We start from the raw sequence: 16,829 nt of genomic DNA on the forward strand, positions 1-16,829 counted from the left end.
TCGCTCCAATATCAACACAGCTGACAGCCATACAAAGGATTCTTTCTGCAATAACCTTCCCACCCATCAGTGGGCCATGGAGCTGCGAGGGTGCCACACACAGCAGCATGTTAACACCAATGATAAGAGAATTGGGTGTAACTCGGGACTATTACAGCACACAAAATGCTGCAGTACTCTATGGGTCTCCAAAAATAAACTACAAAATCCATTTGGAACGAGTCCTCAGATCTACCAACAACCCATTCCTTGTAACTGGCTTCAAACCCCTCAAGGAGTAAGGTAGGTATCTGAGAATGTGTGTCCGCTTGATGCACCAGCGCGATGCTCTAACCACTACTACAACACACACACACACACACACACACACACACACACACACACACACACACAAAACAGCAAAGCCATAAACCACCGGTAAAGACAAAGCAGCAAAGCACAAGCCAACATTGCATCTCAAAGAAATGTGTGGCTAATAGCCAAGTGTCCAACCACTACTTTCTCTGTAATCTTCACTCAATAAGTTCCACTTTAAGAGGACTATCAGACTCCAGAGCCTCGTTGCCCCTGGCTTAGTAGCTGCATCCTCTCTGACCTCCAGGACGAGGTCAGATGACCTCTTGGATGGTGTCATGCCACCATACAGACACCAGACAAACTCACCTGCAGTGTCTCAATCTGCTTTCGGATGCTGTTGTTAGACGGCATCTGGAGCGAGTGAAAACGTGAGAAAACGACAGGAGACACTGAGTGTGAGGATGTGGGGAGGTAGACATGCAGGTTAAAGAGAACAGAGCGACAAAATATAATAGAAACACAAAAATGACAAGGGCGACAAAAAAATAAACGAACTCCCTCCTAACTGACTTCGATCCACTTGAATCAGTCTCATATTAGACACAGAAGTAAGATGCAAAGTATGAAATGCAAAAGTAACATTGACACATAAAAGAATTCATCAATGTTCTATAAAGACTAATATAGCCCAAATGAAATTGTTTACATTTCAACATACTTTTTGAAAGTGAAGAAATGAAAGATGTGCAATCGAAGGCAAGTGAAATTGACAGGTAAGGGAGAAAACACAAAGCAGGCCAAGGTGAAGCGAGTAAAACGTAAGTAGATCGTGCGAGGACAGGGACAGTGAAAGGAGACCAGGTAGGAAAAATATAACACACAATCTACTAGGCTCAGAAATCTGAGCAGGTACTAGTCTGATACACTGTACCAAAGGTATCATTTTAACCCATTGAGTTTTGATCTCCTTAAGGCACAAAACTGAATGGATTTAAACCAGCATTTGAACTGATCATCAAAACAAGGACAGGGTTAAAATGGCCCAGTGGACAATAAGAGCTAAATCACACACTCAAACAAATCTCCACCAGAATCATGGTTCCACCACAAAAACAAGGGAGCTTACATAAGCACCAAATAGGCTTAGGGGGTTAATTAAAAACTATGGAATCAAAGGGAATCTAATCTCTCACAGGGAATCAAAAGCAACTGAATCACCACATGACTGTGATCAGAGTAAGTTCAACAAAAGAGTCATCATAGAATCACCACCACAAGAGCAAAGGGAATTATAGCTCATGTCCACCATGGAATCAATTCAGAGTTGAGGAGAGAGGAGACATTCACACAACACATCTCGGCTGAATTAGCTTGAGGACGGTACAGGAGAGGAGCATGATTGATTGGCTTGATCGGTTTGTGATTGGTTTGCGGGGGGTTGTCGGACAGGGGAGGAGGAAAATATGATCGTTAAGGCACACCCTTTAAACCAAAAACACCTCATGGAGTTGTGGTGTGCAGGGGATATCTAACGTCTCACTATGACAATTAACAACATACCTGGTGAAGAACATTATGCTAGAGCAGTAAGGTTTCAGTCATAGTAACAGTGATAAATGATACAACTTGGTATGTAATAAACATCTTGAATATTTTTCAAAGGAGGCTCATAGCACTTACTACTGCCTAAAGGATAGTAGATCATCTATTTTCATAATACAGTCTTTAGAAAATTATACTCAATTACATGTCCCACTTTTAAACATTAGGGAATCCACTGGCTTTAAAATATAAAACTAAGTGTCCTATTAAATGTGAAATTGGCATGGAAGTCTGCATTTTCCTTCATAGGCCAGTATACTAGGAGTTAGGTAACTGGTTTAGGTGATTGTGCTGTGTACCTTCAGGTGAGAGAGGCAGTTTGTGAGGAAGATGTGCCAGTTATTGAGGAAGAACAGCTTCTGACTGACACACAGCAGGCACGTCACCAGAGGATACAGAGCCTGAAAGAGAGAACACACGTCAACCACAAAAGAGAGGGGAAGGAAACGAGAGGAGAAAGAGAGAGAAGTGGGAAAGAGGGAGATGGTGTGAGGAGATTAAGAGTTAACAAGTTGATGTCATAAAAAGAGGGAAACGAGACATAGCAGAGAGAAGTGGGAGGGAAGGTCCAGATAATAGTGTGAGAAAAGAGACGTTACCAAAGAGTGCTTCTTTCTGGAGCTAAGGTCAAAGGTTGTCTGGTAGAGCATCTCCACAAAGTTCTTGAGGCACGGCACATTGACTTCATTCTTGACCGCCTGCAGGGAGGGAAGGAGCGAGGAAGGAAGGAAGGTGTCACCACTAAGCTCATTCAATATGTGCGACCGAAATGGTACCCTAATCCCTAAATAGTGCACTACTTTTCACCAGGGGCCATATATAGGGAATCAGGTGCCATTTCAGATGCATCCAATGACATTAGCCAATCGAAGGTGCTTTTTATGGAAGCTAACACAGAGGAATCTCTTATACAGAAAGGCTCTATCCTACTATTAACTTCCCATGTTTTGTGTTGTCGTTTGGGTGGTACTCACAGCAGCAACAGGGATGAGGATCTCAACAAACAGGCCAGCCAATGCATGCTTTATGTCCTTATCCTTCACCTCCAGGAAATACTGGGCACACTCCTGAGGAACACAGACGCATACCAACATGGATGACAACAGTGACACATACAGTGGGGGAAAAAAGTATTTGATCCCCTGCTGATTTTGTACGTTTGCCCACTGACAAAGAAATGACCAGTCTATAATTTTAATCGTAGGTTTATTTGAACAGTGAGAGACAGAATAACAACAAAAAAATCCAGAAAAACATGTCAAAAATTTTATAAATTGATTTGCATTTTAATGAGGGAAATAAGTATTTGACCCCCTCTCAATCAGAAAGATTTGTGGCTCCCAGGTGTCTTTTATACAGGTAACGAGCTGAGATTAGGAGCACACTCTTAAAGGGAGTGCTGTGAAGGACTGAAATCCTGCAGCGCCCGCAAGGTCCCCCTACTCAAGAAAGCACATATACATGCCCGTCTGAAGTTTGCCAATGAACATCTGAATGATTCAGAGGACAACTGGGTGAAAGTGTTGTGGTCAGATGAGACCAAAATGGAGCTCTTTGGCATCAACTCAACTCGCCGTGTTTGGAGGAGGAGGAATGCTGCCTATGACCCCAAGAACACCATCCCCACCATCAAACATGGAGGTGAAATGAAAATGAAATGTATGCATTCACTACTGTAAGTCGCTCTGGATAAGAGCGTCTGTTAAAATGACTAAAATGTAAAAAATGTAAAAATGAAACATTAGGCTTTGGGGGTGTTTCTCTGCTAAGGGGACAGGACAACTTCCCCGCATCAAAGGGACGATGGACGGGGCCATGTACCGTCAAATCTTGGGTGAGAACCTCCTTCCCTCAGCCAGGGCATTGAAAATGGGTCGTGGATGGGTATTCCAGCATGACAATGACCCAAAACACACAGGCCAAGGCAACAAAGGAGTGGCTCAAGAAGAAGCACATTAAGGTCCTGGAGTGGCCTAGCCAGTCTCCAGACCTTAATCCCATAGAAAATCTGTGGAGGGAGCTGAAGGTTCGAGTTGCCAAACGTCAGCCTCGAAACCTTAATGACTCGGAGAAGATCTGCAAAGAGGAGTGGGACAAAATCCCTCCTGAGATGTGTGCAAACATGGTGGCCAACGACAAGAAACGTCTGACCTCTGTGATTGCCAACAAGGGTTTTGCCACCAAGTACTAAGTCATGTTTTGCAGAGGGGTCAAATACTTATTTCCCTCATTAAAATGCAAATCAATTTATAACATTTCTGACATGCTGGACATCTGGATTTTTGTTGTTGTTATTCTGTCTCTCACTGTTCAAATAAACCTACCATTAAAATTATAGACTGATCATTTCTTTGTTAGTGGGCAAACGTACAAAATCAGCAGGGGATCAAATACTTTTTCCCCCCTCACTGTACATAAACAAACCAAATAGACAAAGGGAAAAACAATAGACCATGCAACAGTTTGTCACATATGGGCAGAAACCAACAGACGTAAAGGGAATGTGGTGGCACAAATAAACTACGGCAGAATACCCAACATGTTCCATCAGCATGCTGGGAAATCAGGGCTTGTTGTTGTTGTCATATTGAGTGAGCTTTTTACTGCCGTATTGAGCTTAACGAAAAGGCCTTGCTCCGTTCAGTGCTCTTGGCACAGTGATCTGCTATCTGATCGTTACTCATCTGGCTTTATGAGGCTCTGCTACAGAGAGCTGCTGAGCTCAAACAAAGTGGCTGCAGTAAAACATCCATTCTGGGTGTAGTTCAGCAGAGAGCCATTAAATCCCTATACGCAGCCACTCAGACAATCAGATATACAGTACTGTACAGTCTGGGCATCAAATAGACTAGATACACGCCTGTTGCTTGGACACGTCAGGGTTATATTCACTAAAAATGAGGTTTTGAAACAGGGAGGGACTACCTGAACTTGTCCAATAACAAATGCTTATTGTCTTATTTAGGTACGGTTTGCCAAGGTGTGCTCTACCCAGGATAACTGACCTGCATGAACTGGAAGGAGGCCTCGAAGTCCTCCACGGGGTACATCTTGACCCTGAAGAACTTCATGCCCATGATGAGGCTGATGATGCTCTGGACCACGTAGGGGCTCTGCTCCTTCTGCCTCAGCTCCTTCAGCTCCGTGATGAACTTCTTACGCACCGCCTGGAACCTGGAGACACACACACACATTTTGACTAAGTCTTCCATAAGGAGCGGGCTCGTTTTTAATATATAGTTTAGGAGTAATAGGAGTGACATGTTGAGTTATTTGGACTGTGTTAAGATGACTTGAACTAGGAACAATCTAAGGAGAAAACGCTTACTTTGACTGTGTGAGTACTCCGATGACCTCAGCATACAGGTCTGCGATGATGTGCACATTGCCAGTGTTGGGGCCAGAGCACCTGCCAATCAGAACACATCCATGATCCACTCACACTCAGAAACAGCTCTCATGATTTGTTAACACAGGGTATGAAGACACTGACCGTGAAATATCAGACCTGCTGAGGAGCAGCTGAACAAACAAACCCATTAAAGGTAATATCATCCCAAACAGTGTGATAAAAGTTATGGCCGATCAAACATCCATCTCTGTAAAACCCCAAGCATGTAGCTGCATACTGTAGGGTTGAAGCAGCTGAGTGAAGGTTTACTCAAGTTGTCTAACAAGTGGCGATTGTCTTTTCTTTAAGTGACATTAATATGTGGACAGACCATAAAGTCACACATTGGTCATAAAAAACAGTCTATTCAAACACCCATAAAGTAATGAGTGAATCAACTGCATAGCCAAAAGCCCTCTGGAATATTCTGTGTGCTAGACTATAGTATAGTATGTATATTAATGGTGTGTGTGTTTGTTTACACTCACCCCTCTTTGTGTTTAAAGTGCTTGAATGCCAGGTTCAGAACTTCATGTACTAAAGTATCTGGCACGGGGTGAAGAGGAATCTGTGACGTAAACATGAAAACATCACATCATATTAGGCACATCAACACTTCCTTCATGCTGTCTCTCTCCCTTTACTACCATCCTCCCTGTTGGAGCCAAGGACAACCAAACCCTGAGATCACTGAAGGTTTGTTCTAAGAGAGAGTGGTTTGGATCTGGATAGTCTGGGGTCGGTCTAGATGCTGTAGGTTCAGGATGACAGCTCGGTATGCCTTGGTATGCTGGCATTGCAGTGACAGTGCATGCTGTCCACCACACTGAGGAAGAGGACTCATCTAACAGACCAGACACAGACCAGACAAACAAACAAACAAACAAACAGGCAGAAGTAATGTTACACAGGACTCACCTGTTTTAAAACTTCTACTGAAACTAAACAGAATATGAAATCTATGGCTAAGTCCCTCCGCTCCAATAGGTAGTCTTTATCCCGATGCTGTTCATCCCTAGAGAGAGAGAGAGAGCGTTAGGACAGATTGTGGGAGGTGAGGGGAGGACAGGAGAGAGGGATGAGCAGATTAGGAGGAGTATCGTACCCTTTGGACTTGGTGCTGGAGCGAGGTCTGTACTCATAAGACTCATCCTCAGTGCCACTCTGCCGCCGGTACCAGTCAAAGAGTGTACGCAGCAGGGAGGGCAAACAGTGTTCCGCTACGGAGCTCATAGAGCTTATTAACTGTGAAAAGAACACATACACATTACAATAGCTAGTTATTACAGCTTACAGGTAAAACATCCATCCAGCATCATGAGAATGTACATAAAACATGAACAATACAAACAAATCCTCACCAGAACAATCATCTTAAGCACCAATATTACACACATACTGAGGTTCTATATTTGATGTAAAAGGCTCCACTGTAAGGAGAGATGAGGAGAAAAGAGGATGCAGGGATTGGGAAGAATATCTAGGAAGAAGTGGAGCGGGGGGGGGGACCGAATCACTGGGTGACATACAATAGAGAACAGGATGTATTGATTGGGACTGTAAGTGCGGTGTTTGATGACATGTCGAGCACAGTGAGGTCCTATCCTGTTGAGCGGCTAGCGCTAAACCCGCCATAGCACAGGGCTCTGCAGTGCTATACAGTCAGAATGTGGGCCGACCAACAAACAGGCTCTGTTAGAAACACCTCATCAGCACTTTGATCATCAGAATTGCAACCTCATACTGTGAATGTATTATCTATTAACATCACCTTTGCAGACTAAAAATGGTAGGGGTATATTGCCATAATGCTAGCAATAAATATGTTTCTTCTTCAACTACATGCACCAGAGCAAACAAAAAGTCAAGCTATGCATGTCAAGTGTATAGTTTTTACAGTCAGTCAATCTGCAGTGGGATACAGTAAGTAGTCTTCTACACAATGAATGGCGTGTGTCTGAATTGTATGTGTGTGTTGAAGGACAGTGTGGTGTGCTGAGGGTGCTGGGTAATGGATGCTGGGAGGGAGAGTTATGCAACTGCTCTCTGTGCCCTCCCGGCGCCAGGCGGACAGGCTCCAGCACCCAACACTGATTCACTGCTAAGGATGACACAGCGATTCTGCTCCCGCTCCCTGTATGCTCGTCCTACCGCACTCAGTCACAATGGAGGCAGCAGGATCTATAGCACCATATCCTCATTGGCTTTGTGTTGTGCTGAACAAAGCACTCTGCAGCAGCTCCATTGTTCAGAGTTCTGCAGGCACCAGTCAGAGATGAGGGACGGATGGATGGGCCATTGAGTGGGGATTGATTGGGTGAAGCGGGGGAATTCAACTACTGTATGGATGGGAGGTGGGGGAGAGAGTACATAATAACAATGCATGTGCACACACACACACACACACACACACTAGAACTCACCTGATCAAATTGTGCATCTTCCCCTCTCTGGAGGGATCGGGACAAGAGTTTCTCCTGAGGGAAAGAAAGACAGAAACAGGGCTGTCAGTCAAGTAAGTACTCAATAGAAAAATATAATAGGACCCCTACGTCATTCATATCAGCAGACCAGTGGATGTGGGGCCAGGTGAAACAGGAGAGGAGATAGCTGACCACTGGACAAACACCAACCAGGGAGAGGAAACAAAGGGGTGAGAGACAGAGGAGGTGGCAGCAGAAGAGGGGAGCACTCGGGGAGATGAATAGAGATGAATGGAGAGCTGAATGGAGGGAGAGAGTGGTCCAGAGGGGAGGGGAGGAGGGGTGGCATTTAATGACATGTTTACTCCCCCTTCCAAACACACACCCTCCCAGCAGCCCCTAGCGAGGGCAAGGGATTGTACCTCCCACGGAGTCTTGATATGAGTAAAAAAAAGCTCACTATTCCAAGAAAATAACATCCCCCCATTCTGGGAAATCACACTGGAATGCATGTGTCTCATTTTTCACACCCACACAGGCCTGTGCACATGCGCACACACACACACCCCTCTAAGTTTAAGGAGAAGTCTGTTTACAGAATGAATACAGGCAGTCACTAGAAACATTTGACCTGTAACCTCTTTGGCCTTTAAGCCAAATAATGCTATGTAGCAACCAGGACCTAGGAACTCAGGACAGGGCTAGTGAGCTAATAGCGTTTCATTCCAAATCAACCGCTAGGCTAGCCCCTACAACTTGGCACTTCATGTAGATCTGAAAGGTAATAGCATATGGTAATATTAGTCAGAATATTGCTTACACCTAATCATTTATTTCAGTCAAGTGCCTAGGATTCAGGGCTAGGGGTTGATTTGGTCTTACTTGCGTCCCCCCTGCCTCTCGGATCACAGCAACTCACCAGCGGTTCGGCCATCACCACCTCAATCTTCTTCTCAGCCAGCACAGCAAACTCAGCAAAAAGGCTCTTGATGACAAACTCCCCGGGCTTGAGCTCGGGGTCGATGATGATGCTCGACATGGCGGCGGCGTTGCGCTTCTCCCAAGTCAGGGGGGCCACGGAGGGGGCGCGGCGTCTACTCAGGCTGTTGACAGGGGCTGAGGCTGCAGGGAGGGAGAGAGAGGGAGAGGACCGAGGTCAGATTAGGACTGTCCCCGACAATTTTTTTTATCTTGGTCGACCCGAAAGTAGTCTGTTCTTTCGACCAATCAATTGGTCAAATTTTTTTACTTAATTATTTTTCTATATGTAGACAAACCCTATGTTTTGAATAAAATCAACTATATGTAGGCTACTGAGCTTGTCTGATGATATGCACTGCGATTAAAAATGAACACACAAATTACTAAAGAGGGAGCCAGAAATAAATATAGTCTAACCAGAAGAAATAAACATGTTCCCGACCTTCCTGTTGTTGCTGGCCTTCACATTTTCTGCTGTTACGCTCATGAAGTTAACCGGTAATTCGCTACACCAGTGGTCGACAACCTTTTCCATTTGGAGTGCCAAGTTATTCAACCATTTCTACTGATCTGAGTGTCAGTTATGATTTTCATATGCACATTTTCCTAGAACAGTTTCATTTCATTTATAATAAAGTCTTCATATGATTGATATGATCAGGGTGATTCTCTGATCCACCTCTACACAGACGACACCATTCTGTATACTTCTGGCCCTTCTTTGGACACTGTGTTAACTAACCTCCAGACGAGCTTCAACGCCATGCAACACTCCTTCCATGGCCTCCAACTGCTCTTAAAATGCTAGTAAAACCAAATGCATGCTTTTCAACCGTTAGCTGCCTGCAACAGCCCGCCAGTCCAGCATCACTACCCTGGACGGTTCTGACTTAGAATATGTGGACAACTACAAATACCTAGGTGTCTGGTTAGACTGTAAGCTCTCCTTCCAGACTCATATTAAACATCTCCAATCCAAAATTAAATCTAGAATCGGCTAGCTATTTCGCAACAAACCCTCCTTCACTCACGCCGCCAAACATACCCTAGTAAAACTGACTATCCTACCGATCCTCGATGATGTAATTTACAAAATAGCTTTCAATACTCTACTCAGCAAACTGGATGCAGTCTATCACAGTGCCATCCGTTTTGTTACCAAAGCCCCTTATACCACCCACCACTGCGACCTGTATGCTCTAGTCGGCTGGCCCTCACCACATATTCGTCGCCAGACCCACTAGCTCCAGGTCATCTATAAGTCGATGCTAGGTAAAGCTCTGCCTTATCTCAGCTCACTGGTCACGATAACACCCACTCGTAGCACGCGCTCCAGCAGGTATATCTCACTGAACATCCCAAAAGCCAACACCTCCTTTGGCCGCCTTTCCTTCCAGTTCTCTGCTGCCAATGACTGGAACGAATTACAGAAATCTCTGAAGTTGGCGACATATCTCCCTCACTAACTTTAAACATCCGCTATCTGAGCAGCTAACCGATCGCTGCAGCTGTAAATAGCCCATCCAATCTACCTTCCTCATCCCCATATTGTTTTTATTTACTTTTCTGCTCTTTTGCACACCAGTATTTCTACTTGCACATCATCATCTGCTCATCTATCACTCCAGTGTTAATTTGCTAAACTCTAATTACTTCGCCACTATGGCCTATTTATTACCTTACCTCCTCATGCCATTTGCACACACTGTATATTGACTTTCTTTTTTTCTATTGTGTTATTGACTGTACGCTTGTTTATTCCATGTGTAACTCTGTTGTTGTTTGTGTCGCAGTGCTTTGCTTTATCTTGGCCAGGTCGCAGTTGTAAATGAGAACTTGTTCTCAACTAGCCTACCTGGTTAAATAAAGGTGAAATAAAAAAATAAAATGTCTCAAAATCAATGTCTAAATTAAATTTAAAAGCAACTTTTATTGCAATTGCCAATATGTAAAAAAATCCTACATAAAGCCAACAAATAAAAACATTGCAGCCTGCAGGTAGGAAATATCCTGATGAAAATAAATATCCTGTCAATCACATTGGCTATGCATGGCCTGTCTGCAAGGAACTTGAAAGATCGTATCAACTATTGTATTAACTTGGTCCAGCCTGAAGCTCCTCCGAGCAAACTTGCAACATTGTATAACATATTCTGGGTACTCAAGAGTTTCCCCTTGCCATTGAGCTGCAGACAGACAGCTGTATGCTGTTTTGCACAATGGATAAGAAGAAATCAGGCAGGCCTATTTTATGACGTTTCCACCGGAGCAGAGCATGCAATTTTCTCCCCCTTTCATGCTTAGTGGTAATTGAAAGGGAGAGAGCTGGAAAGGTTTTTCAAATTGACAATAGTTCCTCAATGTAAAAACAGACTTTGTTAACTTACAGTTTGAGGTGAAGAAAACATTTGAGAAGCTCCACGGTGATGGTGAGTTAAGACAATCAGAAATAGTATCAGATCCCCAAATGGACACATTTAGAAGTCTACATTTGCACGGAGGCCAGGTAGACTAGTCCTACTCCTATATGCTTAATCAAGATTGACAGGAGCGCTCAAAACAAACTTTAATCTCCTAAATGGAATGAAATAAACCAAAACTTTTTCCTCACAGTATAGCCTAGGTTGTGCTCTCTGCAAACAACGTGTCCACTCCAACAATGACAACTGTAAGACTGTAATAATAATATATTGAATGCATTAACAGAAATGACCACAACCAAACAAGCATTGTAGATTATAAATGGGAATAAATGGTAAATTGCCTACTGGTGTGCCATCCCCGCAGCCTCAGCAATGGACTAGTCCACTCAGACAGATGTTAATCAGACTTGTCTCGTGTGCCATCATCTTTTACATATATTTGCCACTGCTCCACAAAAAAATTAATCTTGGCCGACCAAGAGCCTCTTGACCAAACAATCGACCTGTGAACTAAATGGGGTCAGCCCTAGGTCAGATGCACTTTGGCTATTCGAACAGTTATAACAGAGACCGTCACAGCCTTAGTCAGAGACCAACCCTCACATGACGAGGTCAGGGGTCAGCTATAATCCAAGCAGATAGAAAAATCAACCTCAAAGAGGAGCTATGCTAGTATGTCAGTTGGTGCACAGTGAAAAAAATGAACACATTCCTAGCCTATACCCTAGTCGTAGCTTGATTTCATTAGCAAATCGCCAAACTAACTGCAAGCCATGAGGACATCTTGAAAATTCTGAGTTGGATAAAAGTTATTTAGCATGGGCCTCACTGGACTACACCCCTAAAACCCACTGAACAGACTAAGAGCAACAATATCATCTCAGATTCACACACAGTTATGTAAAGATGAATATTAAGGTCAGGTGATCACACCACAGCAGAAAGAGAGAAGTGATATACAGTTAAAACACACTCGGCTGGATGCAGAAAGGTGAATCTGTGCACAGAAGCTCTCAATATTTACACAAGCTTCCTGTAACATATACCTAAAGGGGTCAGCATAGAAACTCACCTCAAGAGAGAGGAGTGTGTGCATGTGGGAGCTTGTGGATGGTTGGTACATGCACGTTTAAATAGTGAATATACCCATGGTGTCCATTCGTTAAGCCTTCATTTGATCTGTGCTGATGGTTTCCCTAGAAACAGGTGAAAACAAACAACCACATCATTCAAAACAGAATCCTCTCCTGTGTCCATCAATAAAACATGGAGCAACACTGAACATTCACTGACATACCAGGACAGCTTGTGCCAACACAGACAACCTTTAACACACAAACTGATAGAATACACACAGGATGGTGGGAAAGAAAGCTTCCCATTCTGAAGGTTATAAACAGACCAACGGCCTGTTTGCTGCTGGACTCGAACACAGTCTGCTCTGCCAGGAAAGAGGGGACTCTGGGACGGACAGCCACTCGTCAGCTGACCCCCGACCTTCCTCCTCCCAGGAAACATATTACTGTTTCTTCCTGTAACCATGGGAACACTAATGTGTTCCCAAAACTTCAAACAATAGCAAGGAGTAAAATGGCACGCAGTAAAAATGTAGGAGTTTTTCAGAAGAGGAGGAAAGATGTTAACACCCAGCAACGCCCCCATTTAAACCCTACTGAACAAACAGACACACAGCTTAGGCTTAACTCAGATGGTTGCGTAATAGGCTCGAACTAAAGTGTTTTTGTTTCAGAGTTGGGTGGTATTTTAATTAGCAGCCACACAAGTTAGTCCACTGGTACAGTAACAGCCACAAAGAGCTAGAGGTGGCACCGTTATTAGCAGAACAAACAGAAATTGGACATTTCTAATGGTTCAGCAAGCGCAGCGGCACCGCAGCCAACATAGACACAGTGCTGTATGTAAAAGGATTCAGAGTCGGGGACAGCACAGTGTTGGGGTGAATGGGGGTATAATTTTGGGGTGCATCAGTTGTGCGTAGTTAAAATGTTGTTCTGCAGCACAGAGCCTTTCAAACATTCCCTCTTTGTTTACCGTGTTCCACCAACACCCCCTTTCTCCCCTGATGATGTCACATAGCCAACTCCCTACAGCCAATGACTGTCCTGTGGCCTCAGCCTCCCTCGCTCTTCTCCCTTCACTCTAATTCTCTCCCTCCCCTTCTCGCTCTCCCTCTCGCCTTGGGCCAGCTGGGCTGCTGACTGCCTGGCTCACAGAAATTAGGAACAAACATTGTTGTGCATTTCCACTCAACAACAGGGTGAAGAAAAACATGCAAGGCATCCTTTCCCTGGCCAGGTCTCTGCCCTGCTCTGCCCATCTTCCCCCTCTCTCAATGGGGAGTCATTTGTGACGTGCAACATCTCTCCCTTCTGGGGATAGGCATGGTAATTAGAATATCCGAATGGACGTTAGTATTAGAATACTTGCAAGAATATTCATTTGAGGAAACATAGGCCTATTTTAACAATGAACAGGCTTTGTCTCAAATACAATTATGTGACATTGCTACACACAAGGATACCGTGACATTTAAAATACTTAATTTAATAAAACAACAAAGTTCTGAATGTAGTTATGACGTGTGCCCCATACAATCACACCCCCTATAGCCTCCACAGGTTCCACACCTGGAGCTTGTTGTTGACACTACAGTCAGAGTCTCCATGTGGAGCTTGTTGTTGACACTACAGTCAGAGGCTCCATGTGGAGCTTGTTGTTGACACTACAGTCAGAGGCTCCATGTGGAGCTTGTTGTTGACACTACAGTCAGAGGCTCCATGTGGAGCTTGTTGTTGACACTACAGTCAGAGGCTCCATGTGGAGCTTGTTGTTGACACTACAGTCAGAGGCTCCATGTGGAGCTTGTTGTTGACACTACAGTCAGAGGCTCCATGTGGAGCTTGTTGTTGACACTACAGTCAGAGGCTCCATGTGGAGCTTGTTGTTGACACTACAGTCAGAGGCTCCATGTGGAGCTTGTTGTTGACACTACAGTCAGAGGCTCCATGTGGAGCTTGTTGTTGACACTACAGTCAGAGGCTCCATGTGGAGCAAGGAGAAGTGGGAGATGTAATTAAAAGGACAGAATTAAGTTTGCCAAATGAAAAGCAGGCTACAACAAGCAACCGACGGGTAGGCTGTTTAACATGCCCATCGCACCGTATCTCCCGAGAACAACAGGATAAACAAAGTTAAAAACTATTCCCACCATCCCCCCAAAATGTATTATATTATTTGATTAAGGAATTTCCCCAACTAACCCCATTGCAAACACCAGAGCTGCTTCCACTTGCTGCCTGGCCTGTCAATATACCTACTTACTACTGTACTGAATCCCTCAACACCCCATTCAAATCTGAATGCAAACATGACCTTGTGATGGCAAGTAAACAACTAGGCCCTGCCCAGACTGCCCTGTTATCTTGCTAAGAGGAGGACGTTCTAAAGAGGAACGACTCTGTGGTATGTATCTGCAAGACTAATAAATGTGATGCACCTGCACAAACACTAACCACTCACCTGTTAGCAAGATCATTCTCTACCTTCTAGCCACACACAAAAGCTATGCTTGCATTCATTTGTCAAATTATCAAGCAACAAAAATATTTTCTGTCTCAATAGCTGATAAATGAATGGGCTAAATATTCTGTAGGTACCTACTGAAAGCCCTCCAGCGAGAGTCTAGTAGCTACGGTTCTGTGAGTGGAGATGAACCAGGCCACATGTACTCCATGCCGAGCGTGACAGAGGTCCAGAACTACCACTGCGACAGAGAAGAGCCCATGCCTGCAATTAAAACAGAGCACCCAGTGGGATTACACAACTATTAGAGCCTGTGACTCCACCTCGTCACAGTACAAATAGAGCCCTCCCTAAGGCCTCTCACTTCCGCCCTCAGGACAACCAGGAACAATGGAATGTGTATGTGTTTGACTGCATGAGAGCTAAATGTTTACACTTACAGTACATTTCTAACAACGTGTCTGAACATGTGCAGATTCCAATCCGTGCCTACTGCCCTCATTCAGTTCCAAATAATACAATCCACAAATCAGATACAACACCGCAGTAAATCTGTGCAATTACTCTCACCACACAAGCAAAGTAACATTACTAAAAAGCATTCACAGTGTTTAAAAGGGACATGAATAATTCTGGTGTAACAAGCAGACTGATGGCAGGGTTATCTGTACTGAGGCTAGATTATAAACCTGCCAGTGCCTAGCAGGTTTGATCACAGAGCCATCTTGTTATAATGAGTGTTTTGGCTGAACACTTGTGACTGCAGAGGAGCTGAGGACAGGCTGAGCAGGACAGAGTACACAGGGGGCTGGAACATTCTGGAACATCAAATATAGGGGGAAAAGAATGAAAGAAAAAGGAAGAGAGCGCGGGAGATTAAAGTTTTGGCAGAGTAGCATAGTGACAGTTGCTGAAACTAGGCCTTACTCCTCATTGTTCTTACTGAGAGGTCCAATGACGAAGAGTTGGCAGCCAACAGAGGGGGGACAGAGGGGAGAGGGGGCATTCATTAGAGAAAGAGAGGCAAAGGGAGAAAAAAAATGTTTACCCAACGGTCAGCTTGCTTTTCTACTGATCATTTTACAAGGAGTCAGCAGCTAGCTACTGAGGCAGACTGAATTACCGACCGTTAGAGGTGACCTCTTCAGTTTACAATTAGGGTGCTAGTAGCAGTGTGGCAATCGAAAATAAAGCACCACTAATTTTGCTTGAACATGACACACAACATAAATTAATCGATCAGAAATAGGTTACTAAAATGATAAATTCACTGGGCCACAGATCCTGTGGAAGTATTAGGTAAATATTATGAGACTAAGGCAGAATAGGTTTAGTCATAGTCAAAACGGTCATCACTGTTCCAGAAAACGGACTATTTCCAATGTGTTTATTTCTTGATAATCAAAATAACAGATGTATTGAAGCAAACACACCGCTTCAGTAATGGCCCTCACTGTAACCTTCCAGTAGTCTGGACGATGAGTAAGGTCAAAAGGATGGAGTACAGGCACTCTGATGTGATCTGTGCTGTATACCAATAATAAATGGGAGTCAATGAGAAGACCGATCAATGAGGAAACATTAGCCATCCCAGGGGATGACAGAGAGCGACCGAGATATTTTATTAGTAATAAAATAGTAATAACACCTGTGGGGTGAGGGGCATTCCTCTTACCAAACCACCTGACATTTGTTTTGGAGGTGTTCAGAACAAGGTTAAGGGTAGAGAAAGCTTGTTGGACACTAAGAAAGCTTTGTTGTAGCGCATTTGACACAAAATCCAGGGAGGGGCCAGCTGAGTGTAAGACTATCATCTGCATATAAATGGATGAGAGAGCTTCCTACTGCCTGAGCTATGTTGTTAATGAAAATTGAGAAGAGCGTGGGGCCTAGGATCGAGCCTTGGGGTACTCTCTTGGTGACAGGCAGTGGCTGAGACAGCAGATTTGCTCACTTTATACACTAAACTCTGAGGTAGTTAGTAAACTGACCCCTCAGAGACACCAATACATCCCACGAGAAAGGAATTGTCTACCGTATCAAAAGCTTTGGCCAAGTAAATAAAAATATATGCACAATATTGCTTAGAATCAAGGGCAATGTTGACATCATTGAGGACCTTTTAGGTTGCTGTGACACATCCATAACTGGAGTTAAACCAGAGATACA

The 16,829-nt window shown here is 44.1% G+C and overlaps 1 protein-coding gene across 29 annotated transcripts in view; it reads right to left on the minus strand.

Annotated features, from left to right (window-relative positions):
- fryl (furry homolog, like) overlaps window positions 1–16,829 on the minus strand; it is a 90,454-nt gene that overhangs the window by 39,646 nt on the left and 33,979 nt on the right. For 19 of the 29 annotated variants that reach the window (XM_014122950.2, XM_014122957.2, XM_014122955.2 and 16 more), the window contains 11 exons: window positions 8,633–8,835; window positions 7,714–7,767; window positions 6,396–6,535; window positions 6,209–6,305; window positions 5,779–5,858; window positions 5,228–5,308; window positions 4,905–5,073; window positions 2,874–2,966; window positions 2,499–2,597; window positions 2,199–2,300; window positions 664–708 (listed from right to left, as the gene is read on the minus strand). In XM_014122950.2, coding sequence (XP_013978425.2) covers window positions 664–708; window positions 2,199–2,300; window positions 2,499–2,597; window positions 2,874–2,966; window positions 4,905–5,073; window positions 5,228–5,308; window positions 5,779–5,858; window positions 6,209–6,305; window positions 6,396–6,535; window positions 7,714–7,767; window positions 8,633–8,752 — 1,080 coding nt within the window. In that variant the 5' untranslated portion in view covers window positions 8,753–8,835. Of the gene's footprint in view, window positions 1–663; window positions 709–2,198; window positions 2,301–2,498; window positions 2,598–2,873; window positions 2,967–4,904; window positions 5,074–5,227; window positions 5,309–5,778; window positions 5,859–6,208; window positions 6,306–6,395; window positions 6,536–7,713; window positions 7,768–8,632; window positions 8,836–12,189; window positions 12,314–14,794; window positions 14,925–16,829 lie in introns of all 29 variants that reach the window. The other 10 variants (XM_014122943.2, XM_014122961.2, XM_014122949.2 and 7 more) reach the window with 4 other exon arrangements.

Source organism: Salmo salar, chromosome ssa10, assembly GCF_905237065.1.
Source record: "Salmo salar chromosome ssa10, Ssal_v3.1, whole genome shotgun sequence".
NCBI classification, from domain to species: Eukaryota; Metazoa; Chordata; class Actinopteri; order Salmoniformes; family Salmonidae; genus Salmo; species Salmo salar.